A 26,655-nucleotide genomic window follows, 5' to 3' on the forward strand; every position below is an offset into this window, starting at 1 on the left:
GAAGCCTTTTGCCGTCGCTGTGTCGGTTGCGGCAACCGAAGGCGCAGCAGCACGGCATCGTAATTAAGTTCTCGTCCCTAACACACTCGATTTGTTCCGCTAACGCACTCTTATCAGTTTGTTTGCGCGTACTTTCGTCGCTCAGGGTCAACAATGGCGGTAGGAGCCCGCTGGAAAGAAAAAAATATACAAAAGCGCGGCGCCTGCTTCCACGTGACAGATTGGCCAATGGGGGAGCGCGGGAGGAAACGTCGGGGAGAGCGGGGTGGCTGAAAGATCTAATGGCGCTACTTTTGGAAAATTGAGGGGCTTTAAGCCGCACCCCACTAACCCGGTAATCCGCTCACGTTTACCAGCATACCGGACATGCTAGAACTCTTAATTATAAAGACATGCTAAGTAAACCTAAGCTGTCGAAGAGTGATTATAGAAGAAGATACAAATACACACACACTTGAGAATTGGGAGTATTTTTTTTTATTGAAAACAAAATGGAGATGAGAGGTTTAGCTTGTCCGGTATTCTGGGCGTTGGGGCGGAGGCGTAAACGTGAGCGGCCTGCACGGTGGAGCTACCTGGTGGCGCAGAGCTCAAAGAGACAAAAAAAAACTAATATTGCACTAACCAATTGCATTCTACTTCGCTGCAGGTATAAATTTTCCGCACTGGCGTAATCCTGTTGCTGCCAAAATTTTACACCCGCAGCAAAGTAAAATACACTTGGTTACTGCGATATTAGCTGTTTCCGTCTGTTTGAGCTCTGCGCCACCAGATGACTGCACCATGCAGGCCGCTCCCGTTTACGCCTCCGCCTCAACGCCCCGTCCGCCTGCGTACCCGAATAACGGATAAGCTATACCTCTCTAATTTGTAATGAGGACAGCTTCATGGGTGCAACATCCACTTGGCCCTTATTCCGATGGGAAGCGCTTCTACTCAACGCGCAGCATTCCCGAACTCGATGTCGTGTAGCACCTCTTGAATCTTCAGCAGCGCTAGGCTCCGCTCCCTTGGACCGAAGCTTCGAAGTCTTTCGCGCAGGCTAAGCAGGAACATTGTGTCCGAGTCTTCGGAATTCAAGTGCGGCAACCTGCACTGCGTCGCGACTTCGGCCGCGGCTTTAACTCTCTCCGTCGCTGTCACCAGATGGTGCAGCAGTGCGTTGGTGCTCCTGACGACATCGTCGCCGTTGCTCCCAGCAGCGCGGTTTCCGCCGTCGTCGACGTCAGCGCGGCGGGAGCGTTTGAGAGTCGAATTCGTCGCCGTGCTCGACTTCCGTTTGCGACGCCACGACTGCGCCGCCGCCACCGAGGAATCGTGGCGGGCGGAGTTCGTCTCGCCGCTAGGGGCAGAGCGGTCGCGAAGTGTGTCGCCACTTCCCGTTTCTTCTTCTGACGTGGCGCAGGAAGGCGGCTCCTGCTTGACGGTCACGAGGTCGAGCGCTCCGACGGGTGCACGTTGCGTAGACTCCGAGGGATCTCCATGTTCCGACGTCGTGCCCTGCGAACGACGACAGGATTTTTTTTAATTGTGGGTTGGGGAACCGCCTATCGCGCCCGATGGTGTCGCAGTGGTAGCGGTATACGATAGCTGTATAGGTAAAGCCCCTTAAACTTCGTAAAGTACTGACACTCTCCTCCTCCGCCTTCCCTCCTCCTCGTTTCCCCTCTCTTTCACGCTCCCTCCTCGACCGTGGCGCCGCCTACACTGCTCGAGCGTAGCAACGGCGCCAACATGCGCTCCTCGCCACTCCGTAGACGCTGCTCGAGCAAAAATGGCGCTGATGCACGGCACGAGGGCCCACGTGATGCTATTAGGCCAATAGCGACCTCGGCCAGAGCTCGCGAGGAGGAGGCGGCATTGTTCAAAGCGTGGCACTACTTTACGAAGTTTAAGGGGCTTTGTGTATAGGTAGTGCATCATGTTAGAGGGAGGTCTCTCTCTCTCTCTAATGTCTACTTTTCTCATTCAAACATGAAACGCAGGGAGCGCTCTAATTAGGCCTAGGACTCTCGAATGAAATGCACGTTCCACAGCAAGCATAATACTGCAAATCACACCAACGGGGGAAGTGCTTTAAACCTTGTACCGTTGTTGTGCAGTATGAATAGGGTCGCGCACAGCATTTGCTATAAACATGCGAACATGCACTTTATATAACTAGATCTTTGGCTTTTAAGACTGCGAAAAAAAAGGGGGAACTTCGTGCTCTCTATATTTTTGTACCTTTGTGCCACGTTCTTGTAAAAATTTTGTGAAAATAGTTTTCTTTGACAAGCGACGAGCTGAAGCCAGTGCCACATAGAGGCGCCAATCTCTCTCATTACATCATGGCAATAAAATAAAGGGGGGGGGGGGGGGTCGTCTTTGCGAAGTCTGCAATCTCGAAACTTTGCAATGCCAAAGTTTTGACTGCAAATGTTCAACTGATCTGAATGTTTGAACATGTATACATGTACGGGCAATACTCGAACTACAATACTGCACAAAAGACGACACTTTCAGAACAATAATACGATCAGAACCGATACGAAATGTTAGGATCAGAGCACTTGCTTTTCTGCACCTGCAGCATATGGCGTTACCGAGTGGGCACATATAATCGTTACAAAAAAAATTGCGGGGTTTTACGTGCCAAAACCACTTTCTGATTATGAGGCACGCCGTAGTGGAGGACTCCGGAAATTTCGACCACCTGGGGTTCTTTAACGTGCACCTATATCTAGGTACACGGGTGTTTTTGCATTTCGCCCCCGTCGAAATGCGGCCGCCGTGGCCGGGATTCGATCCCGCGACCTCGTGCTCAGCAGCCCAACACCATAGCCACTGAGCAATCACGGCGGGTGCACATAGAATCGTAAAGAACCCTGGAATACCCAGGACGTAGCGAAAGGGTATGTTCGCCTTCGTTCCACGCCAAGGGCTCACTGCCCGACACCGCATGAAAAACGGCTGCCACTTACACAGTTAGTTGAGTCCCCGAGGTCTATCGATGACGGTTGATCAGGGATGATGATTTCGTCCGGAGATGGCATATTCATCATTGACAGGAGGACACCTGGACACGGGAGTGGGGTTTAATTCAGGAGGGCAACCCGTGGAAGGTTTAAAAGCGGAACGAATTTCCGGGACAGAAAGCACAGTTTACAGGAACACCACATGAAGACACCGAAGGAACTATAGCACTTTACTATAGAGGCCCGCAAGAGTTTATTTCCCGCTCTGCATGCAAAGCGGAGCGATTCCACGGGCTCGGTGTTCCCACTAGCAGTGGTCGCGCCTGTAGTCGCATTAAAATCCTTACTTTGAGACCAAAGTTATGCGCGCGTTTATTATGCGAGTGTTTCCACGCAGCCACCTTACTTAAACACAGAAACGAAGGCGTAACACTATGTGGTAGCTACGCTGGCATGTTGGCGCCTACATCCTGGATTTTCACATCAACTCTCGGTGTTCGAAGCGCACTTCACGGCTGTTTCTTTGGTGATACGACGGTCTAGATCGAATTAGCGTAAATCTTCGCAAAGGCCGTCAGCCAAGACTACGCTTAAACCATACAGTTCTGTACGGGTCCAAATTTACAGCCGGCTCGAACTTTACACCATCGCTTAGCTCAGAGTTAAATTTGGATAGAACTAAAGGCAGTATACGTATTCCTAACGTGCAACTGCTCGCAGAGCAGTCGTCGTACACACTCACTCTGCGTGATGGCGTCGGGGTGCAGGATGACGCACTCCGATCCCGCGTCGTAGTCGGCGGCCACGACCGCCCCCTTGTCCCGTTCGCCTGCCGAGGTCTGCACCAGCTGGACGGCTTGCAGCTGCACAGGCTGCGCATGCGCGAGCACAAACACGTCTGCACAGGATCGACACAACTGGGCGAGCTAGCACCCTCGCCTGGTTAATGGTACGGACACACTAGCGGCAAGACGCGCGCGGCACGCCGCCGGCGGCGAGAACGCCGCGCGGCAGAGAGGCCACATCGGTTGTGTGCGCGGCGGCCGCCGCCGAGTCACGTGACAGCGCTGCTCTCGCCTTGTCTCGAACTGCGCGAGCATAGGCGCGACATCGCCGTTGTCGCGCGCTTTTTTCCTTGCTCGGAGCAGGCCAGCTCCTCGTCCCTCGTCATCTTCCGCGCTGATCGCGTTGATTCCTGCAATGGCAGATGCAGACGACGATGTTCTGACGACGATGAGCGTTTTGGTCATTGTGTGTTCTCTGCTGTTGCGACGGCGGCGCGCGCAAAAGGCACGCAGACGAAGGTTTTGGGTGCACCCCTGCTGGCGCTACCGAGACGTCGAGGGGCAGGCGAATGTTTTGCTCCGCAGCACACCGCTAGAGCACTCTAAACAAGTGTGCTCACCCCCGCACATTCCTGCCGACGTGAACATTCAGCGGAAGCTCAGATAAAGAATGAAAACAACCCACCAGTCAGATCGAATGTTTTGCCGATGATCACCCACCGGTTCATTTTGGCGTCCGTGTCTTTATAATCCGGATGGGTTTTATCATATAGAAAGGGGAACAAGCGAACAGTCTCTAGAATTGCTCCATCATATTCTGCCGGTTCAAATTCATTTGTCACCGTGGATGCACACGAGCACGTGGATGCACATAAAGCAGTCGCGGCTGGCTCGGAGCGCTCGGTCGTCGATCGTGGTTCCGCCGCCGCCGCTGGAAGTAACTTCGGCAGTAGCCAAGAGGTGGCGCTAGGAGAAAGCCCGGACGTCTCTCATTGGTTCGCGGCACGCGGCAAGCCGCCGAAAATGGGTCCTGGACCCATCCTCTGCGCGGCAGACCAAACCGGTTCCGCGGCAGGTTTCGCGGCACGCGGCGCGCCGCCGGCGGCGCGCCGCGCGCGTTTTGCCGCTAGTGTGTCTGTACCTTAAGAAAGCAGCGCGAACCAGACCAGACGAAGATTGCGTTACCAGACGCGTGACGAGACAAAACAAGAACACAGCAGAAGGCGCGCACAGTCCTGGCGCTAACTGCGTGCATTTACATTGACGCGCATTTGCCTTTTATAGGCAGATAAAGAACAAGACTATGGGCACGTTACACCTCCGAAAGATGACAAACAAACAAAGCACTCGTGGCATTTTCATCGCTCAGACATCTCAACGTTCTTACACAGTCAAGAGAAGCCAATTTGTTTACTTGTGAGGTTATGAAATGGGCTGCTCATACAATTACCTTTCTAGCTGTCAATCTGAAAGGCTCATATGTCCCCTCGGTGCTTTATCTGGATGCCCGAAGAGCGTTTTACACTGTGGCAACACAGGGTTACGTTTGCACCGTCTACAATGAGAGGCAATATTTACAGAGACGGCAAGCTTGGCCACATTGCCGCTGCGCTCAATCTATCGTTTAGATACGTCTGCCTGACTGGTTGATGTATCGTTTTCCACACACGTTCGTTGTGCCGAGTAAACAAGTTCCTGCGCACGTGTAACGCACTAGTTCTTGCGCCTAGTCGCGCGCCCTTGCTGCCCCCGCAATGTACAGTTTACGCAACGACTTCTTTCATCTTTCAGTGCCAATGATACAGTACAAAGCGAAGAATAGAAACAGCGCGAACTAATGGCTGCCTAGTTGTTCTTCAAGTTTCGTGTCTTTCGCGCTGCTTTCCTCGTGAGACTGACACACATTCACGTGGGACTGATTGTGTAATATAGGGCTGCACACCACTGGTTTGATGCCATGTTGTCGTTCGGGGACTATGTTCGGCCACAGGTGGTCGGTAAAAGGAGACATCTAACTCACTATGGAGCGTCGTATGCGAAGCTTCCACAGTGAGCCATGTTTAGATCGATCTCGCTTCCCCTTGCCGACTTCCACCAACAGGCTTCGAGCCATCGTGTAGTACATGTACTCTCTCTCTCTCTCTCTCTGTGACTGTGTAAGGAACAATGAGGGTTCCATGTTGTGTGTCTCACGACGTGAACGTGCTTCGGGTGTCCGCATAATTGCCATTACGAAAAGGTAGTGCACAGAACACTCCGTAATATTGGGCGGATTGTACATCCGTTGTCCTCTCTCTTTTTTTCCCTTTCTAACACCCCCAGCTCTTCCCTACCCTCTGATTCCCAGTTCTTTGCTTTCCTTTATCTCTGCGTCTGAGCATACATATGCCGGCATGGTGAAGGCAGGCTCGCTCTAGCTTAATAGAGCGACGGGGGAAAGTCTTTTATTAAGTTTCTATGTAAGCTGAATGTTAAAGAGCACGCCCAGGCGGGCTACACTTTAACTACATTTGTGCACAAAGATAAGACGCTTTATTTTTATTTATTTTGTTTGAGAAATACTGCCAGCCTTCAGAGAAGGCCGTAGGCAGGAGTGGACAGTACATATGAAGAAATGATCAAAAATAAGAAGACAAGAACATATTACACAAGGCTCGCACTACGCACTGAAAAGCAGCGAAAGACCGATAGTTTGCACGTCGCTTGCATACAAACCCGTGCTACAAATATAAAATTGTACAATGATATATTAACAGAGTGCTTGACAAGGAACCGATATGAAATGTTAAAATCAGGGCACTTGGTTTTCTCGCAACTTCGGCGTACAGCGTTAAGGGACGGGCTCATATTGAAAAATCCGGCAAATTTGTCGTAAAAAGAACCCTGGAATTGTCCGCACCTAGCTCTACATAAAGCCCGTTCCTGCTGCAATAAGGGTTTGATGAATTCTGGTTCAGCTCAACGTCACAAGGTGGCGCCACCGGTTATGCGTACAGCGCATGCGCACAGGCTATAACAAACCTCTCTGATCACGTGTCACGCAACTGCAACGGAGCCAGCATGACTTACCTGCACAGACTGCACGGCTTGCGGGGTTCCCCGCTGGCCACCGACGACGACGGCTTTTTTCTCGGAACCCGCGGCTTCACTGAGGCTCTGCCTGCAAGTTGAAGGGAAAGAGTGAGACATGATCCTGCTTCCTGCAGTTTATGGAATCCCGCTTTCTCTTGAATGCAGCGCATTTCATTCGAAGCGTGCGGGAGTTTGCTATAACGAGAGCAGTTGCGCATTTTGCATATGCTTGCATAATGGAACAATCAGAGTTGGCTCAAACGTAAATAAAGGTTCTTAATATTCACTTCGATATTTAAAATGCGGTTAGTTTGCCATACGCGTTCTTCCTTTGACACTATGGTTCGAAACAACGAGGTAGAGGTGCGCGAATATTCTAAATTATTTCGAAATGCGAATAAAATAGTCATTGCATTTCGATTCGAGAATCCACTGTTCGAAGTTGCGGAATATTCATTTCTTTCGAATACTCCCTCCTCCCTCCAGACGGCAAGCGGATGCTTGCCGTCTGGAGGGAGGAAGACTGATGCAAGCGGGTCCTCTTTTGAGCGATCCTGGCGCAGGAGAACAGCGGTAGTTGTTGCCCAGACGATCCGGAACGTTCCTGGACAAATATGCGGAGGAGCTATATATAGGTCACTTACGCATGACAGCAGCCCTTCAGTAAGCACGTCTCGCCTTCGGCAGCTTACGTCCCAATTTAGAGAAAGCAATTTATTATTTCCCTATAATCTCACCTTGTTTGAATTCTTACAAAACGATTTACGGTGCTATACTGCTAATGCCCTTGGCTCCTTCAACGAGCGATACGCGCTACTTTACTGTTCGATCACGCCTATTAGCATACACGTTAGCAGGAGTGAAGCGACGAACGGAGTGTTATAGGGGTGTCACACGGCGCACTTCTAATCACTTTTGATCGCGATCAAGCCCGATCTGGATCGTGTTTCTCGGTCGCGATTGGTTCCTTTGCACGAGCTGCGTGAGGGAGCCAATCGCGGTCCAGGATTTCGATCCCGATTGGGTACGATCGCGATAGAAAGTGGCCCTGTGACACCGTTATTAGACATGGCAAAAAATGGCTCTCCCCTTCCCCGGCTTACCGGGTCTGGTAGGCCCTGACGAGGAAGCCGAGGTGCTTGTAGAGGCCCCACTTGGCGAGGCGGTCATCCTCGGTCTCCGACTGCAGCTTGGACAGCCGCTCCTCTCGCACGAACCGGTCCCGCACGCTCCTCCATTGCCTTTTGCAGGCCGAAGCTGCACGTGGAACAGAAGAAACGCGAAGACGTTTTGTAGGCGAAAGATGTCCCCGAGGCTGCAATGTTGCAGTACACCCGAGAGGCACCGAATAATATTGACGATTCATCGCGGCCACCCGCGGATCCCATATATAATGCACGTTGAATAGCGTGTTTTTGTCGACATTTAGGAGAAGGAATAAACTTTATTTGTAAAAAAGAAATGAGCTGAAGGTGTAGTCGTCCGAGGTTGGCAGTTTCCCTATAGTTCAGGATGCCGTGAGCCTGGAACGATAGCTTTAGCCCTGCTCACGAGACGCTGCTGGTCTTCGGGGCTCGGGCTTGTCAGCTGGGCCTCCCATTTCTCGATGGTCGATTCCAGTTGTGGTACCGGCTGGTTGTGTCCACACTCCCGTACCATGTGGTAGAGGGTATTGTCTGGCCTGGTGTCTCTGGAGACGCTGTTACCGATCCTAGTTGGTAACTGAGCATCGGTCCACGACGTCGGCTGGTGGTGCCGTGCCGCGTCGTGCACCTCCGTAACCCTTCTCGTTGTTTGCTCGGTAGCCCCAAGCCACGTGTGGAGCGTTAAAGTCGCCCGCCACGAGGAGCTTCTGACCCTTGATGACTTTCTTTCTTCACTTCTCTCAGGAACTTGTCCAAGTCGACGGGTAGAGCAAGAATTAAATAAAATAGCCCCCCCCCTTCCTTACACACGTCGCGCAAATGAAAAAAAAAAAGATAGATTCGAGCCCGAGCCGGGGCAAGAAGTACAGGAAGAAAGCCAAACAACAAAAAGGAAATGACGAAATGTATTATTGTCAATGCGTGTATGGTGTCAATGCGAAAGAAATGCGTTAGCATTACGTCGCACCTATTTGACGTCCAGGGGCCCTGTAACGTAAAACTATTCCAATATCCTGACGTCAAATTTGCTTAACCGCCGACGCAAGCATCGGGCGGTGGCCCGCAGGCTTGTCTGAACAGACCAATCGAACTCGCTCCTCGTTTATAGGTCACTTTCACTTCCTTTAAAAACTAATAATATTGCCTACACTGTGCGGCTTGTCTTATCTAATTGGCTGCCAAGAGGCAAGGCGCACGTTCAAGTGGAGAGGGATTCGATGGGACCAATCCAGTGCACTGAAAATAAATAACCGGATGAAGAGGACTGTGCCATTGTCTGCGATTGGTCCGCTTTCCGTTACTTATAGCTTGCGGTGGCCGGTCGAAAATCGCGGTGGAATGCAACGGATAGTTCAGTATGCTGCTAAAACGGATACTCAGCAAAGAAGAGTTGGCAGAGCGAGTTCGTAAACGTGCCGAAAATGCTCGAAAACGTTACACAGCCGCGCAAAAACTTTTATTCTACGCAAATAAACCCATGCTCTCCGTGAACGTCGCGGGAAATATATACAAAGATTTCACAGCTACACCTTGGTTCTCCACAAGAAAAGTAGAAAATTACTTATCAAGACAGGAGTCAGGCAAAGAGACCAAATCCCTCCAATGCCACTCACTGCGTGTTTAGAATATGAATTCAAGCTTTCAGTCTGGGAAGGCTTAGGAATGAGGGTCAGCCGCGAATATCACAACAACCTTCGGTTTGCAGATGACATTGTCCTGTTCAGCAACACTGGCGATAAATTGTAACAAATGATTGAGGTCCTTAACCGGAAAGTGTAAGAGTAGGGTTGCATGCAGAAGACAAAGTTAATTATTGTTGAATAGCCTGGCAAGGGAACACGAATTTATGATCGTCAAGAATTACGGACGCGGCCAACGCGTCCGACGTCGAGATGGCTCTGGCTCCATATGCGCGCGTTGGTCGCGCCGACCCACAATGCATTGCGCGAGAAAACAAAAATTATGCAGATCCCACGCACTATGCGTGGGAACCGATGCACGCAAAGCTTTCCGCGCTCGATCACTTGATTGACGATAGTTAGCGGTGATGTTGACGGCTAAAGCTTAATTCCTTCAACGTTTATTTTATATAGGCTAACACCAGAGTGGTGAGTTGGTGTCAAACGTTACCTTGCGTGTACCACTGCCGTTTGTCTGCGTAGTACACAGAACACGCAGGGACAGGTGTTTGCTTGAGGCGTTGTTGTGCGCCATACTTTATAACCTCTGAGAGGGTTGAGCGTTGTCATTGCCTCACATGGCACATCGCATTGTTGCAGAAGTATTAAACTTGAATCGGATTACGGGGCTGTACGTGCGAAAACCACACCCGGATTACGAGGCACGCCTTAGTGGCGGACTCCGGATTAACTTGGACGCTGTGGTGTTCTTTAACGTATCCCAAAATATAAAGCAGGAGACACACGGTACGATTCGGCGTCCGATCCGACGTGCGGCATACGACGATTCGGGGCACACGGTGCGCGCATCCGAAAGATCGAGCGGCTCGTAAGCTCCGCCCAGATCCAGCCCCCCAGCTTGACTTCACATATCCTCGTCGAGAAACACGATATAAACAACTCTGCACAACACTGCTTCGCTTTACGCAAACACTGTCAATAAAATCATGCCCCTGCGAGTGACAGAACACTTCACGACGGCGCGTTGTCCACTGACAGCTCCGCTAGCAGCCAGCGATAGGGCCGGTAGGCCTAGCTAGGCGGACGGCGGGGCTGACGTCGCTTACGGTCCAACCCGAGCTCGTCGGAAAGCACTCATTCAGGGTGTGTCTACCAAGCGGACATTTCCACATTCCCTGAGTTCTCCAGGTTTTCCCTGAGCCCCTTTGCAAAATTCCCTGAATGAGCCAGAACATTGTTTTATATCAAGACGGGCTGACACCATATTGCCTGATGCTGTCACTCTCTAGTAAGCATGTTGAAAAAAAAATGATTTAATCTAGTTTGAATAGCAAGGAGTAACAGCTATTTTATTCACAAAGAAAACAAAAAGAAGGTAAAATGCACAGCAGAAAAAAGGGTAAAACCCGTTCCGAATATAGAGTCAAACATTTTCAAATGCGAATGAAAATGAGATGCATACAGAAGTAAATGTTTTCGAATATGAGCTATTTCTATCAACTGATAGCAAGCTCATCGGTATGAGGGCTGAACTCTGTCACAACTAAGATTCTCTCTCAGCAGCTGGGAAGTCAACCTCACCTGTCCCGACATACTCTCAGCCCGTACACAACATCTCAGTGTTGGGTTTCACTGCTTTAAAGAGTTTATTTTGGTTTGAATGAGAGACACCTGCATCTCGGCGTCAGCCAACACTGTTTTTTGAGCTCAAGCTCCTTCAAAGGGCACGCTTCCTTTCTCGTTAATTCTGTCCTTTCTGTTCTCATCCTCCTTCCGCCACGCGTGCGCTCCGTGGATCATTTGAAGCATCCACTTGGTCAGCTGTACAGTCAACGTCCGATTTTTCGGACTCCCTGTGGGCTGCGAAAACATCCGAAAAATCGGGCAGTCCGAAAAAAACGAATGCATGTCTTTAACTGCCCTTAAGGGCTAAAATTGCCACACGCACGTCCGAAAAAGCTCTTAAGGCCTGCCAGTACACTTATTAGGCATATCGGCGCTCGTACTGTGACAGGAGACGAAGGTGCACGCGTGTATAATTAAAGAACACATACTGTGTCCCGTGACAATTTCTCCTTCCCATTCTTATCCTTCACCGCCTAACACTGCTGTACTGAGGCGAAGCTAACTTTCCGAGATTGGCATTACGCAACGCGCTGTGCTTTGCGAGCTTCGAAGCCAATCGCGAGGATTAAAAAGGCAGAGTCGGGGCCATTGCTGACAGCGGCGAATTCTTTCAATGAAAAACACGGCACCACATGGCAAGAAGCTAGCGAACGTATGAGCAGCTAGAATTAACGTTGCGCGGTGGTGGCTACGGCTACCAGCGGATCTGCGTAAGACAGCACCGGTTCGAGGCGGCGAGATAATCAAAATGGCGGCGGTGGTGGCTTATTTATGCCATTTCAGAACTCCAGTCAGGGCAACATACATTGAGTCTATGGAGTACGTGGTGGTGGTGCGAAGCCGTGCGAATTATTGGGCATGTCCGAAAAAATCGGGCGTCTGGAAAATCGGTCATTAACTACTCTGGCAATACCTCGTGCCGATGACACGGCGTCAATGACGAGTATTTGCGATTCCTCTGTTACTGGAGCCAGCATTACCACGACTTTCGTTCCCTTTCAAAAAAATTCCAGCTAATTTTCCCTGGTAGAAGCACAAATTCCCTGAGTTTTCCTTGAGTATTTCCAGACTATTCAAATTCCCTGAGAATTCCCGGTTTTCCCGGTTGGTAGACACCCTGTTATTTTCTGCCAAAACAATTAACACTGTACACTTAGGTCGGCCGTAATCAAATACAATTGGTTTGCTCGACGCAGTCGTTGCGAAGGGCAAACGTGCAAGCGAAGCGAGCAGCCTCGCTCAGACGGTCGGTGTGCGCCGTCTGCCCGCGAAATGCCCTCGCGTCGCGGCTCCCGATCTCGCCAGTAGCTTAGTGCTAGTGTACTAGGCGCTGCTTTGCGTAACAGGGACACGTTCGAGATAATTCTACTGAACTGGAAACTATTTCGTGTCGGAAACAAACTGCAGCAGGCAAGAAAAAAAAAGACTGCGAGAAACCGGCCAGCCAGCGCCGCCTCCGCGGAGGGAACGTCAGAGAACGTCACATGCCAGCCGCGCTGTCATTGGCTGCGGCCAGACGACGGTGCGGTTGTCGGACGATGAAAATCTTCGCGGTTTGTCGCACGCCTGGACGTCCGATCCGGCGCTTCGGCACGGCAAAACACCCCGATTCCGGCTGCCGTTCCAGCGCGTCGGACGCCTGATCGGACCGTGTGTCTCCCGCTTAAGTGCACGTGCGTTTTTTTTTTTATTTCGCCCCCGTCGAAATGCGGCTGCCGCGATTGGGATCAAGTCCACGACGTTTAGCAATGCCGTAGCCGCAAAGCTAACGCGGCGGGCACAGCATTGTTGATTTGACGGTCGACCGCTTCCGTAGTGTCGCCTGGACCATGCGGTGCGCTTTAATTAATGCGTCCTCTGTTTCTGCACGCCCTGCCTAAGTTGCCCCCTTGACATATTTGCATGGCGTTTGCATGGCATTTTTTCAGAAATAGCAGCAACGTACTGTACCGTGCCTTGAACTTAAAGGGAAGCTGAAACACTTTTCGAAAAAAATGAGTTCTCCGCGGCATTCTACAGTTTTGAGTCCCCTGAACACGAATATCTCGTTCAAAAAGGGCGGAAGCAAGCGCAAGCGGCTGTTTTTTCATGAAAAGGCGCACCAGCGCCTCAGGGTATCGCGCAAACGCCGCTGTTGCCCGTGATTGGTCGGAGCCGCTGTGACGTCAATGGCGGCAGTCGCCGGTCGGCGCCGCCGTTTCAGAGCGTAGCACGCTGTTCTGTTCTGGCTTCATAGCTGAGTTGTAAGCATTATGGAACGTTCTCGCTGTCTTGGACAGCTTGTATTTTCGCCGTACATGTTCGAACCGACAGCCGATACGGAAAACGATGGCGGCAACGGCGGCAACGACGATGTTGAGTGTGCCAAAAGCGAGAGCGATGTGTGCACCTTCTCGCGCGTTGGAAATCTTAGCTGTTACCTATGCTTTTTTTTTCATGTAGCTGCACGTTCCAATGACGGGAGACGCTAAAGTGTCACTGGGAACTTGCTGCTGGAAGAATGCCGAAGCACTAACTTCTCATTAGATTGTAAACACGGGTACAATTCCGCGATGTCAAGCACCTCGCCGCTGCTTGTCTAAAGTCCCGTGGTTTTCTGAGCGTTGATACACGATCACGAACATAAGTGCCGCGTTTCAAAGCGCGCACATGCAGTGCTGCGAGGTACAGTCATGGAAGTTGCTTATCATACACATCCAGATCGAGATGGTCAGGGGGATTATATGTGCAATACCTCAGGTATGAAGTGCTCCATTTCATACTCCATTTCATACCTCATACCTCAGGTCTATGGTTCGCAGCGTGCCAGCGGCATTTGCTCGCGCAAGCATGCACGTGAAGCTGCCGCGACGGGCTGCAATTAAAGAATGCCGAAAAGAAAATTGATTTAAAAGAACGTGTTAGCAGCCGTATAAGTGCACGGGTTGTTTCTATGGGTAAATTCTTTTTTTTCATTCAGAACTGAGCTTATATATGAAAAGTTTTCTCAAAAATCGGGTCAAGAAACACTGAACTTTTTCTAAGTGCGAACGCAGCCACTGCCTAGAAGTATCTCAAGCCTCCACAGCGTTGCACCTGATGTATGAAACGGAGTATAGCAACGCTAACAACAACGCGTTTCCGCATTTGTCGTAAGGCTATCCGGCTATCGCGGAAATGGTCCGAGCACAGCACAGTTGATTTCGTCGGCACGAACTTATCTCTCCTCACCGCAATGCGCTGCAAGCTTCTTGTCCTTCGGGAACCTGTGAAACACCACATTGTCTCGCCTACGTGTGTTCGCGCAGCCGAATGCTGTACAGAACGAGGGCAGGTTGGGCGCCCTTGGCTGTAGGCACTCACGCAGCACAGAAGGAAAGAACAGTTTACGAAAATCGCAAAACAAACGTGAGCGGCGGCGACGGCAAATCTCTCGTAGCGTCGTTCAGTAAAGCGCAGGACGGAAAGAGGCATGCCAGCGCATGCCAGCACGCCGGTCGGGCAGCTCGGTCCCCGCCAGTGACGTCACTCTCGCCGGTTCTCTCCTCTGACAACCACCTCACCCGGCGCTCCGGGAAGCGACGGGGGCGGGTCCGCGGGGGTGATTTAGAAAGCGATTTTCGCCCCTTATATTAACAAAACGAAGAAAAAAATTTCGGAACCGTAAATTATTAGGTCTGTTCTTCCCAATCCCTGCAATTCACGGAAATTGAAAACCGTTTCAGCTTCCCTTTAAGCTTATCCTGTTTCCCCGAAACCGCTGTAGTAGGGCTTCCTTGCTTTCACACGTCAGCTCCCCCACCTCTTTTGTATGCCAACTGCCACTTCTGCTCCCTCTCCTTCTCTCTATTTGCGTCCTCTCTGGCCTCGTAGGTTAGTAGAAAGGGAAGCGCTGCAGTTTCTGCAATGCTTCTGAGGGGAGTCACGGATAATTGCAGCTGTCAAAGGACTAATGTGGCGACGGCCAGGGAGCTCCAGAGGGCATTGTGCACATTAGACGCGGTGGGGTGAAAACTAGTTTCTCCTGTCGCCTTTCCTCTCTGACTCGCACCTGTCATCTATACACAGGCTCTGGACCAGCCCCCGATGCGGTGTGCGCGACAGCAGCACTGGGAAAGTCGAAGGAAGGGGCAAAAAAACTTCGCTCTTATATATATATATATATATATATATATATATATATATATATATATATATATATATATATATATATATATATATATATATATATATATAGTCATATTATGAGAAGCCAACAAACACTGACACCAAGGACAACATGGGGGAAATTACTTGTGCTTAATAAATGAAAAAAAACGATAAATTAATGGAATTTAAAGTGGATGAAAAAAACAACTTGCCGCAGGTGGGAACTGAACTCACAACCTTCGCATTTCGCGCACGACGCTCTACCAATTGGTTGTGAGTTCGGTTGACTATTAAAATCGGGCCCCTCGGTTAACTCCCTTTCTACTGCACATATATATATAAAGGCGTTGGGCTGCTTAGCACGAGGTCGCGGGATCGAATCCCGGCCACGGCGGCCGCATATCGATGGCGGCGAAATGCGAAAACACCCGTGTGCTTAGATTTAGGTGCACGTTGAAGAACCCCAGGTGGTCTAAATTTCCGGAATCCTCCACTACGGCGTGGCTCATAATCAGAAAGTGGTTTTGGCACGTAAAACCCCAAATATTATTATTATATAGGCGCCCACGCCGCGTCGCCGACGGTCGCAGGCAACCGTTCGAAGCGAGGCACGCGGGTTGATGATCCTTCTGCGCATGCTCAGCACAACGCGCGAGCTGGGGGACGAGGCGCGGGAAGGCAACTCGACTCCCCACAAAGTAGACAAAGATGTGCGCAGTCCCTGTGACCCTGTGAAGCCTTCAGGTTTAAAGTCGGTAGTGTGGGAAGGTAAACATTAACGTATCAAACATGAAGCAAAATACATACAAAATACACATGTAGATAAGTGCAGTAATACGCTCGCACCTTCTGTGTAAAAAAACAAAGTGATCACGTGGGCTCAGAATAAACGTAGTTGCGAGTGACGTTCTTTTTTTCTGTACCGGTATTATCACTTCATATAGTTTCGCGTCCTTTTGCGCCCGCGGTAAGTGTACGGCGCCTGACAAATGTCAAGGTGCGGTAGCGGCAACGTCAGAGAGATTAAAAAGGTAGCTGCGCCCACTTACAAAATTCTGTAAGTCGTCCAGCAGGGTTATTTTTGAGACCAACAAACTCCCGACCCCATACGACACGTCCTTGCAAGCTTAAACAGTGCAAAACGAAAAAAAAAATCGTGGGTTTTACGTGCCAGAACCACTTTCTGATTATGAGGCACGCTGTAGTGGAGGACTCCGGAAATTTCGACCACCCGGGGTCCTTTAACGTGCACCTAAATCCAAGTACACGGGTGTTTTCGCAGTGCACAACGAAAACAACGAAGATTGACGTACACAAGACACCATCACCTAAGCGTTGGCTAGGCGATATTTGGCTTTGGCTAGGCGAGACCAGCACTGCCCCGGGTGCCACGTGCTCCTTAGTCATGTCCCCGTCTTCCCGCGCTGTTTAAACTTGCACGCAGTATTTTGCAGCAACTTGACCAAACATTCCTCCACGCACGTTTCTTTCCAGGCAGAAAGCGCGAGCACAAAGGCTTTCCGAAAATTTGAAAATTTTCCCTTTCTGGTAGTTCCTCCTCGATGCCTCCACCTGCCCCTGCCCCCAGCGACAGGAAACGTATTGTTACCATTCTGTAGAATTCACTGTCCCCGTACCACTTCAAGAAATAGAAGGAGGGGGGTCTAGTACTGGAGGCCGGGTGAGGCATGGCGGCCGAATGCAAAAGGTAACTCGAAGTTGCACGTCGGGCTTGTTGGTATATCATGGCGGAGGCGAAAGGGGTAGCGCACCAGAAATGGGGCAGAAGAAGCGCCAAACGTGTGTGTTGTCTGTCTTCTTCCTTTGCCCTCTTTCTGATGCGCTACGCCTTCTGCCTCCATCATGGTAATTTAAATTTCTGTGGCTAGCAAGGGAAAGCTACTTCGGCAAAGCGCACACAAGTCGAAAGCGCTTCTGAAAAGAGTCCAGCGTTTTAATCCACGTTTGCTTTAGGCTGGGGAAGACAAAACATGAACACCTTATTAGCAACAGTTAAATGGGAAAGAAGGCCCCACTGAGTGTTGAGGTTTACTTATTTTGCGGCTTTTTTTCCTTCCACGTCTGGGCAGACGTGAAACCGGCGCACGCGGAAGCTGCGTCGGTTCGGCGTCTGTTCCGAGCAACCAAAAGCACTGTCAAACGCTGCCGGACTACTTGGCGAGGTAACACGTGTGCAGAAGCTCGGCTCCCGTAACTTTCGCCTCATAGCCACAGAAAGTTGTCCGCGCCAGTTTAGCAGTCATTAAATGATGTGTCTGGCTTAGAAAAAAAATGCTGAGCGCGCAGCGTACATCTACAAATGGTCAGTATAGGACAGCTATACAGCACGGTTGACCGCGACGACTTAAAAGAAATCTACCAAGATGACTGCGCGCTGCAGCAACGACGTTTTTGTCGCTGGGCCCAGAAGTCAATAATCAGTTGGGCGAGGAATTTTCTTTCTTTTTTTTTTTTTGGCTCGCTTCTGATATACCGACGCAAACTGCGTTGAGTTCTGACGTCATCGATATCGCGTCGCTCGGGCCAGGAGCCACAGATTCGAGAACCGTCAGGCACTATACGCGAGGAATTGTGCCGACGTCGAAAGGCACAAGCTATACGGCTACGCAGTCAATCGAAGCGCCCGTGAATGAAGAACGTTACCACTGCAGGAGAGAGAGGCCACACTGCGACATAAAGTTGTCAACACGTGTGGTTGGGTGAGTCTGTCATCAAGCTTAACACTGCTCTTAACACACGTGGACAACAACAGACCGGACAGACGACACGCATATATCACGTCTTCTACTGAGTGTGTACGCACGTACAGCTGATACTGTTTCACCGACGTTTGTTTAACACGGCAAGCGCTTGATTATAACGTCGTCGCAGTCGCACCGTTCGTGCCGCAAGCGTTCATCGTCGCGCCGGCGTCTTCCGCGTCGACGTCTAGCGTTTCCACTAGCCGACGCGGGGCGGATCACTCGTCCGCAACTAAACGGTGTCTCCTCTGGCACGTGTATTACATCCGCAGAAACAACAACAACGAAAAAGAAAACCAACGCCTACGAGCGAATGAGGGCACAACGAGACAAGCGTATACTCACGTGTGGAGTTCATGGCTTTCGCGATGGCCTTCCAGGCCTGGGACCGCTTGAAGAAGTCCCTCTGTTCCCGATGGCTGGGGTCGTAGAGCAGCGGGTGCTTCTCCACTTCGGCGATCAGCGACTCCAAGTCGAGCATGCCGGCCGTGTAGAACGCCACCATGCCGCAGCCGTCGCGCTGGCCGTGCAGAGTGCGAGAGAACGCGGGGTCTCCAACAACAGCGGAGCTCGGCGGCGACGATGGCGAAGGGCCAGCGCTGGAACCGCGACGACGTGCAGTCGACGACGTCGTCGCCTTCTTGATACCGCGGCGAGCGGAGGCCCGTCTCCCTATCTTCGAAAATGCCACCGCGTTCTTCCTGCGTCGCGAGGCACTGCGCTCTCCTCGGCGATCCACCGTGTCGGCAGCCCCGCCTCGAAAAAAAAACGCGCACGGCAGACGCGAGAACGCGGCGAGAATGCGACCGAGCTCGACACTTCGCACCCCCGCGAAATGCGCCGGCGGCGGCGGCGGCCAACAGCAACACACAGAGCGGCAGCAGCGGTGCGAACGACGCGCCGCTACGCAGCGCAGCGGCTCGCGCGTGTTGCCATGGTAACGCGGGGGGGGGGGGGGGACGTGTGCAAGAGGCCTGCGCTTGCCTGCTCTCGGTTTGCAGCTTCCGACCGGTCTGCTTTTTCTGTAGCTGGGTGGTGCGGTGCCGCCATCCAAGGGGTATTGGAGGGGGGGGGGGCGTACCTCCTTTCCTGCGGCTTCTCTCTCCCTCTCCCATTGCGAGAGGGAAGCGTTTCGCGCTGCCTGTCGCTCCGGCGGCATTGATCGCCGCCGCGTCTTCTTGCGGCGCGCGCTTTCCGCTGGGGAAAGGCTCTTTACGGCAGCTGTTGCTGCTCCGTTCGCGCGCTTTCGGGTTTGAATCACACTGATCCTGCGGATATCACGAGAAGCCAACAAACACTGACACCAAGGACAACATAGAGGAAATTACTTGTGCTTAATAAATGGAATGTAGAAACGATAAGTTAACGGAAATTAAAGTGGATGAAAAAACAACTTGCCGCAGGTGGGAACCGAACCCACAACCTTCGCATTTCGCGTGCGATGCTCTACCAAATGAGCTACCACGGCACTGTTTCCGCAGTTTCTTAACGAGGGTCTCGAATCCGGCAACATTGATGTCTTCAGGTAGCATATGTGGGTTTATTGACCAGTTGCCTTCACCCAAAAAGATCACGTTCTCGTGACGCTGTTTCCCCATCCACTTTCTTGGGTATTTATGCGTACTAGTAGAAGCCTGGGAGTGTTAGCCAGCGCCACCACTCACAGACCCTGGCGGCGGACGTGGAACGTCCTTGTTGCCGCAGGCGTCACGAGAACGAGATCTTTTTGGGTGAAGGCAACTGGTCAATAAACCCACATATGCTACCTGAAGACATCAATGTTGCCGGATTCGAGACCCTCGTTAAGAAACTGCGGAAACAGTGCCGCGGTAGCTCAATTGGTAGAGCATCGCACGCGAAATGCGAAGGTTGTGGGTTCGGTTCCCACCTGCGTCAAGTTGTTTTTTCATCCACTTTAATTTCCATTGATTTATAATTTCTTCATTCCATTTATTAAGCACAAGTAATTTCCCCTATGTTGTCCTTGGTGTCAGCGTTTGTTGGCTTGTCATGATCCTGCGCAGGTGAGATTGGTCTTGGCGCAAGCAACCCCCCCCCCCCCCCCCCAAGGACAAAGGGAGAAAGGCGAACGCGCTTGTGACTTTGTTCATGTAGAAGCCGAAAAAATAAAAACGAGTTTGCCCAAATAATGACACGTGCAGCACGCGTTTCAGGACGACTTCTGTAGAATGTGCTTTTAAAAGAGAAGGCGTAAAAAAATAATAAACGTAGAAAAAAAAGAAAGACGACCGTCTTCTCGATAGGTGATCTTTGCAGGTCCTCGGAATGCAGGAGGCATGCCGACACGCTTATTAGCTGCGACTACAATGAGTCAGTTCAACAAAGAGCTTCGTCCCCTTCCCCACCGCCCCACCCCTATCTCTCGATGAGTCAGGGATGGCGCGCCAAATTTTATCGCACTGAAGAATTTTGAACAGCACAATACAGGACAGAGCGATGGTCTGAGCCACTTTGTCCTGCACCCACGAGAGGTGAGTTCGTTCGGGGGGGGGGGGGGGGGAGGCGGGGAACTTATGAGTTGCGGTTTCACTGTCTTTAGCTGGGCCTTCTAAACACACCAGTGTGAACAGGCTATTCCAGCATCGCAGTAAAATATAAATTAATATGTAGCACATGTACACAGCAGTGGTAAGAAAATGAAAATTTATGTAACATACGGTAAAGCACATGCATTAAAAAAACAGCATTAAGTAAAGAAGAAAAAAACCAGCAGCAACAATATCACATGAGTTAACTATATCGCAATATAGCTTCAAAAGAGAATATTTCACAAAAGGAGAGAGAACTAACACATGTAGGCAATGTGCATATCAATTCCAACTATGGTAAGGGCGCGCCAGATTTTAAAAAAAATTAATGCACCCTTGTGCCGCCGGCTAGTGATTTTAAGTGTTGGAAATGGGAACAAGAATTGCAAATATGTATATGGAAAAAGAATTACAAAACAAATAGAAGGGAGGAGAGAATTGCAAAAAGAGAGCACGCAACAGGCATTTCACTCAGTGTCATATTTGACTATACAGTACAGCATGTTCCACAAACGCAAATAACAGCTCTCTGATTATACACTGGTCACTAGACAAGTTACGCCACCGACTTGGCCTCGGACAGCACCCTATATGGAGTCTCTTTCAAAGCGACGACAGGGACAGAGGAAGGTTTCGTCGCAACCACAGATGCCAACGCCTGCACTGTGACAAGACAAAACACAGCCGGGATCTTTTCGATGGTCGAGCGGGCGTACTGATACCGGTATAGGTATCAATCCTACGCCCGTGCAGAACAATTTCCCTGACCCGCCGTGGTTGCTCAGTGGCTATGGTGTTGGGCTGCTGAGCACGAGGTCGCGGAATCGAATCCGGGCCCCGGCGGCCGCATTTCGATGGGGGCGAAATGCGAGAACGCCCGTGTACTTATATTTAGGTGCATGTTAAAGAACGCCAGGTAGTTGAAATTTCTGGAGTCCTGCACTACGGCGTGCCTCATAATCAGAAAGTGGTTTTGGAACGTAAAACCTCATGATAACTTAAGAATTTCCCCGCAAAAGTGCCGCAGAGATGCGATGGGCTATCGCTATACCGGCGTACTAGCGCAGACGCATACGTCGATTACTGTGCGCAGCATAAAACATGTCGACGACATGCTGAAGATCTATCTTATTGGCAAGAGATCGCTCGACCGCAAGCACAGCTAGGTCGCTCAGACGGCTATTCGTCATCTTGCTGCGAAGATAAGCCTTCAATCTTCGAAGGCACAGAAAACGCGCGTTGGCAAAATAATGACGATGCCCCTCCACCCCCGGAATCCTCACGGCGATAACACCTAGCTTGTGCAGTTCGTGGAAAGCTAGTTTATATTCTTCCAAGAGAGAGGGGTCAACGATCGCAGCAGTGTCTCTATCTCGCACTTCCTTTCGGCTTCGATGCGCCGAACAAGTTTCGTTTTACCAGCTTGCACTCAACTTCAACGCTTTTGATGTCGCATGCATGTATAGTGCTCGGCGAGAGGCTTGAGTAACGAGATGTCCATAAAATTCACACTCCGGGGGTGAAGGGTGCCGACTCCGCAGAGTACATCATTATTCTCCGCGAACCACCTGGTCAGCTCCGCAAACAGGTGGTTCAAAACGGGTAGAAAAACTTTGAATGGTTTCCTTCGAATCTGGAGACTTCTTCAACGGGAAGCGTCCTTCGCTCAATACGTACTGTTCCAAATGCAGCGGGAGGCGCGTCATTCTCTCCTTTTGTCTTTAGGACACCCCGTTCTCAGAAATACTGCAGGTTTGCGGGAAGACAGTGTCAAATGTGTTCTGCGAATTTCTCATTTCGGAGAACTCGCCAGTGACTGTGCGTGCATGCCATGAGGCATATGCCTGACTAATATTGCAGTCTCTACATTGCAATAAGTCCTCAAGGCTGCTGAGTATACCGTGGTAAATAGGCTCAAATGGAAGAGAAGCGAGAAGTTCATTTGCCCAAGCAAACCCCTAGCTTCCGTTGCCCGCCTGCTGTTTGAAGCGATGACTTCTGCGAGACATACAAGGATAGCAGGAAAACTTTTTCTTCCCGCTGTGCAAGCCGCGATGTATCTGGCAAGCCCATCATGTATCGCTGAGACGCTGCAGCTCTTTTAGAGTGGCAAGGACAACCTTTTCTTCGCATCTACGTACAGAGATGGAATTGCAGGTCCACTCAGGAAACCATAGAGGCATTCTAAAAGAGAGTAAATATCCCTCACCGGTTTTATCACCTCGCAGACATCCACGATGCCTAGGCTGAGGCGGTGGTTTGTGCAGTAAACGTATACTGCTTGCGGCACTGTCGATATGCACCGACGTGGACGGACAAGCGTCCTCAGGAGTGATGGTGCACGCGGTCTCTTCAAGCGGAATCGAAACGGAGCGCTGAGAAGGATTTTCTTGTTTATGGAGCGTCTCCGCATCTTCCATTGTTGAAGCAGAAAGCTCGGTGTGGGCGCATTGTTGCTTGGCCTGCTCGCGTGCATTCAATAGGCAATGGACCTTTTATGCGACATCCTGAGGCCACCCAAAAGTCCTGTGGCGTCGACCACACGTTGGAGCCTCTTACGGTGGCGAGACGAGCTAGCGTTTAGGATGCATGTTATGAGCATCCCCTTTGGAACGGGGTGGTGGGTTGCGCCACCAAGCTCTTGCTATTACACTGTTTAATGTCCCACCTAGGTTAAAGAGGGGAAAAAAAAAACCCTACGAACTCCTACTACCAAATTTTCTGATCCCCTATTGCGAACTTTGTTTTTGTACGTCTCCGTTTTTTGTCGTTTCCCTACTTTTCTTCCACCAATCCTCCAATCGCCATACTAATGCCTATTGCAGACATGTTTACTTTTCCACTGCTCCCGCTGAAACCAAGGTATTCAAGGAGGCCAGTGGTGCCTGAATCGACCGCTGGGTAGACGTCTTAACATTCTAATAAAACATGCTCCATAGTTTCCCTAGCTTTACCGCAGCAAGCGCATGCTTCTTCTTCCTTCTTATATCTCGCTTTGTAGGTGCGTGTTCTAAGGGATCCCGATCTCGCTTCGAAAAGTAATTAGCTTCCCTTTGAGTTATCATAAATTGTTTCTTTGCTGATTTCGTTTTTTTCCTCTTAAGTTACCTTAAGAGGAAAAACCTTAAGTTAACTCAGGCTAGGTTTCTTTTCCATTGCCGCCACCCATGGTATTATTTCAGCCTCTCTGACTTTGCACTTGACGTTCTTTGTTGCTGTGTTGCCCACCCTACAGGCCGCATACTTGCTGGTAAGTTTCCTAGTTCTTTTCCTCCACTGTGAATCAATGCTTTTCATGTACAGATACCTCAACACTCTCCCAGCCCGTTTACCTTCTTCCATATTCCTCAGCCGTTCTTCATAATCAATTTCACTGCAAGTTTCCCTCACTTCAAAACTAGTCCAGCCCATATCAGCCTGCACAGCTTCATTTGTAGTCTTCCCGTGAGCGCCCAATGCGAGGCCTCCCACTGACCTTCGGTTCCCACCGAGTCCTGATTGTAACCCTTATGTAAAGCAAACAACCGCATTTCCGAAAGTAAGTCCTGGAACCATTACACCTTTCCACATACCCCGGACCACCTCGTACCTATTGTATCCCCACAGCGCTCTGTGCTTCATTATGGCTGCATTTCTCTTCCCCTTCACTGTTATTGTTTTTTCCTGTGTTTCCATATATCTATTGCCTTCGTTTATCCATATACCGAGGTATTTATATTCTCTTAGCCAAGGTATTTCCTGGCCCTGTATTGCCACTGTCTGTTCACTGTTTTCATTGAATACCATAACACCTGATTTTCTAACACTAAATTTCAATCCTAAATTCTCGCCTTCCTGTCCACAGTTATTAGCCAGACGTTGCAAATCACGTTGCTGGTTAGCTAGCAACACAATGTCGTTCCCATAAAAGAAACCTGGAAGCTGCTGCTGTGCTACTGTATACCGCCTGTTGGCATGAGAGATGAAACTCGATATTACTTCCTTCTAGGGCCATCTCCATCCTCACCATGTACATCATAAACAGCGGTGGCGACAAAGGGCACCCCTGCCTCAGTCCCTTGTTGATATCAACTTTCTCCTCGCTCCTCATCCCTGTCCATTCAAGGCAAACGGTATTTTCTTGGTAAATCTCTCTCAAAAGCTGTAGACAATCGTTACCTAAGCCTTCCCCTTCCAGAATATACTACAAAATGTTACGGTCTACGTTGTCATAGGCTCCTGTAATGTCTAAAAAGGCCACTTACACTGAGTAAGAACAAATAAGTTATCATCTAAACGCCTACCTATGCTCAAGCCATTCTGAAGTTCTCTCAAAATGCCATTATTCTCTTCCCACGCTTGCAGCTTTAATTTGATTGCCTGCATTGCTAGCCTGTATATTACCCATGTAATGGTCAATGGTCTACGCTCGTGAATTCTATCTTTCTCCCCCTTACCTTTATAAATTAAATTCATTCTACTTTGTCGCTAACTGTCTGGTATACGTCTATCTTTTTAAAGTTTTTTCCGCTGCTTTCACCAAGGCTTCCTTACTTATTGGTCCCAGTTAATTAATCAGCCTGACGGGAACCTCGTCTAGCCCTGTGGCTGTGCGCTCAGGAATTTTCTCTTCGGCTTTCTTCCAGTTGGAATTCGTCAGCACCAGCTCCTTCTCCACCTTGGTCTCTTTCGTGCTCTCTTTTTCTTCGAATACTTCCTAGTCATTGCCGAGGAAAGATTCGGCTCCAGTCGTCGCTCGGTGCTGAAGCGCGCGTATACGGAGAAAGCGAGGCATGAAACTGGCTGGGCCCTTTGCACCGCGTCGAATGTGCACAATACCCTCTGGAGCTCCCTGGGCGTGGTCACATTAGCCTCTTGAAGGCTGTAATTACCCGTGACCCGCTCGAAAACCTTCCTTACTAACACGTGCAAGTCCAGAGGGTAGATAGAAGGGGGAAGGAGGGGGGGAGGAAGCAGAGATAGGGTAGAACAGGCGCAGTCGCTAAACGAGTGACTAACAGCCTTGCCACTTTTCGCTCGCAGTTCCCATTCAACGGAAAGGGAGGGGGGATATGGAAAAGGTGACCTGAGGACACGATGGCGGTAGCGGGGAAACGGGAAAATCTTAAAGTTGACGTTTCGGTACGGTACGTTTCTGCTATTTCTGAAAAATAAACACCATGAAAATATGTCCAGCGGATACCTTACTCAGGGCGTGCAGAAAAAGAGCCGCGTTAGTTAAAGCACACCGCAGGGTCTATAGGCGACACCGCGGAAGCGTCGGCATGTCAAATTAACACTTCCGTGCCCGTCGCGGTAGCTTTGCGGCTATGTCATTGCTCGAGGTCGCGGCAGCCGCATTTCGATGAGGGCGGAATAAAATAAATAATAAAAAACGCGCTTAGAACGACAGAAAGCTGAGCTAGTTGGTAAGGATTCATTATGCAAACTAGAAGTGAGGCGTGCAGACAGGACACAAGAGTAGAGAAGTGGACAATACGAACGCCGAACGCGGCGTTCGTGTTGTCCACTTCTCTACTCTTGTGTCCTGTCTGCACGCCTCACTTCTAGTTTGCATAATGAAAAAACGCGCATGCACTTAAATTTAGGGACACGTAAAGGACACCATGGTGTCAAAATTAATCCGGAGTCCGATTGTGATTTTGGCACGTGTAGCCCCACAATTCAATTAAAGTTTAATACTTTTGCCACAATGCGATGTGCCATGTGAGGCAATGACAATATTCTAAACCCTCAGAGGTCATAAAATATGACGCACAACAATTCCTCAAGCAAACACCTCTCTCTGTGCGTGTTCTGTGTACCACGCAGACAAACAGCAGGGGTGCGCGCAAGGTAACGTTTAGCGTCAACTCATCGCTCTCGCGTTGGCCTGAAGGTTAAAGAAATGAAACACTCGCCGTCATAATCACCGCTAATTATCGTCAAGCAAAGCAAATTAACAGCACAGAAAGCTTCGCTTACATCGATTCCCACAGTGCGCGGGATCTG

General features: G+C 50.2%; 1 protein-coding gene across 1 annotated transcript; it reads right to left on the reverse strand.

The window, feature by feature from the left end:
- Positions 1 to 454: 454 nt before the first annotated feature.
- On the reverse strand, positions 455 to 19,090 carry LOC135917441 (uncharacterized). Its single transcript, XM_070521821.1, has 6 exons — positions 18,461 to 19,090; positions 7,918 to 8,071; positions 6,812 to 6,902; positions 3,700 to 3,829; positions 2,964 to 3,058; positions 455 to 1,500 (listed from the first exon to the last, which is right to left on the reverse strand). Exons 1-6 carry the CDS (start codon positions 18,618 to 18,620, stop codon positions 937 to 939), a joined length of 1,194 nt encoding a protein of 397 aa, XP_070377922.1. The 5' UTR covers positions 18,621 to 19,090; the 3' UTR covers positions 455 to 936.
- Positions 19,091 to 26,655: the final 7,565 nt, after the last annotated feature.

This window comes from Dermacentor albipictus, chromosome 7 (assembly GCF_038994185.2).
Source record: "Dermacentor albipictus isolate Rhodes 1998 colony chromosome 7, USDA_Dalb.pri_finalv2, whole genome shotgun sequence".
NCBI lineage: Eukaryota > Metazoa > Arthropoda > Arachnida > Ixodida > Ixodidae > Dermacentor > Dermacentor albipictus.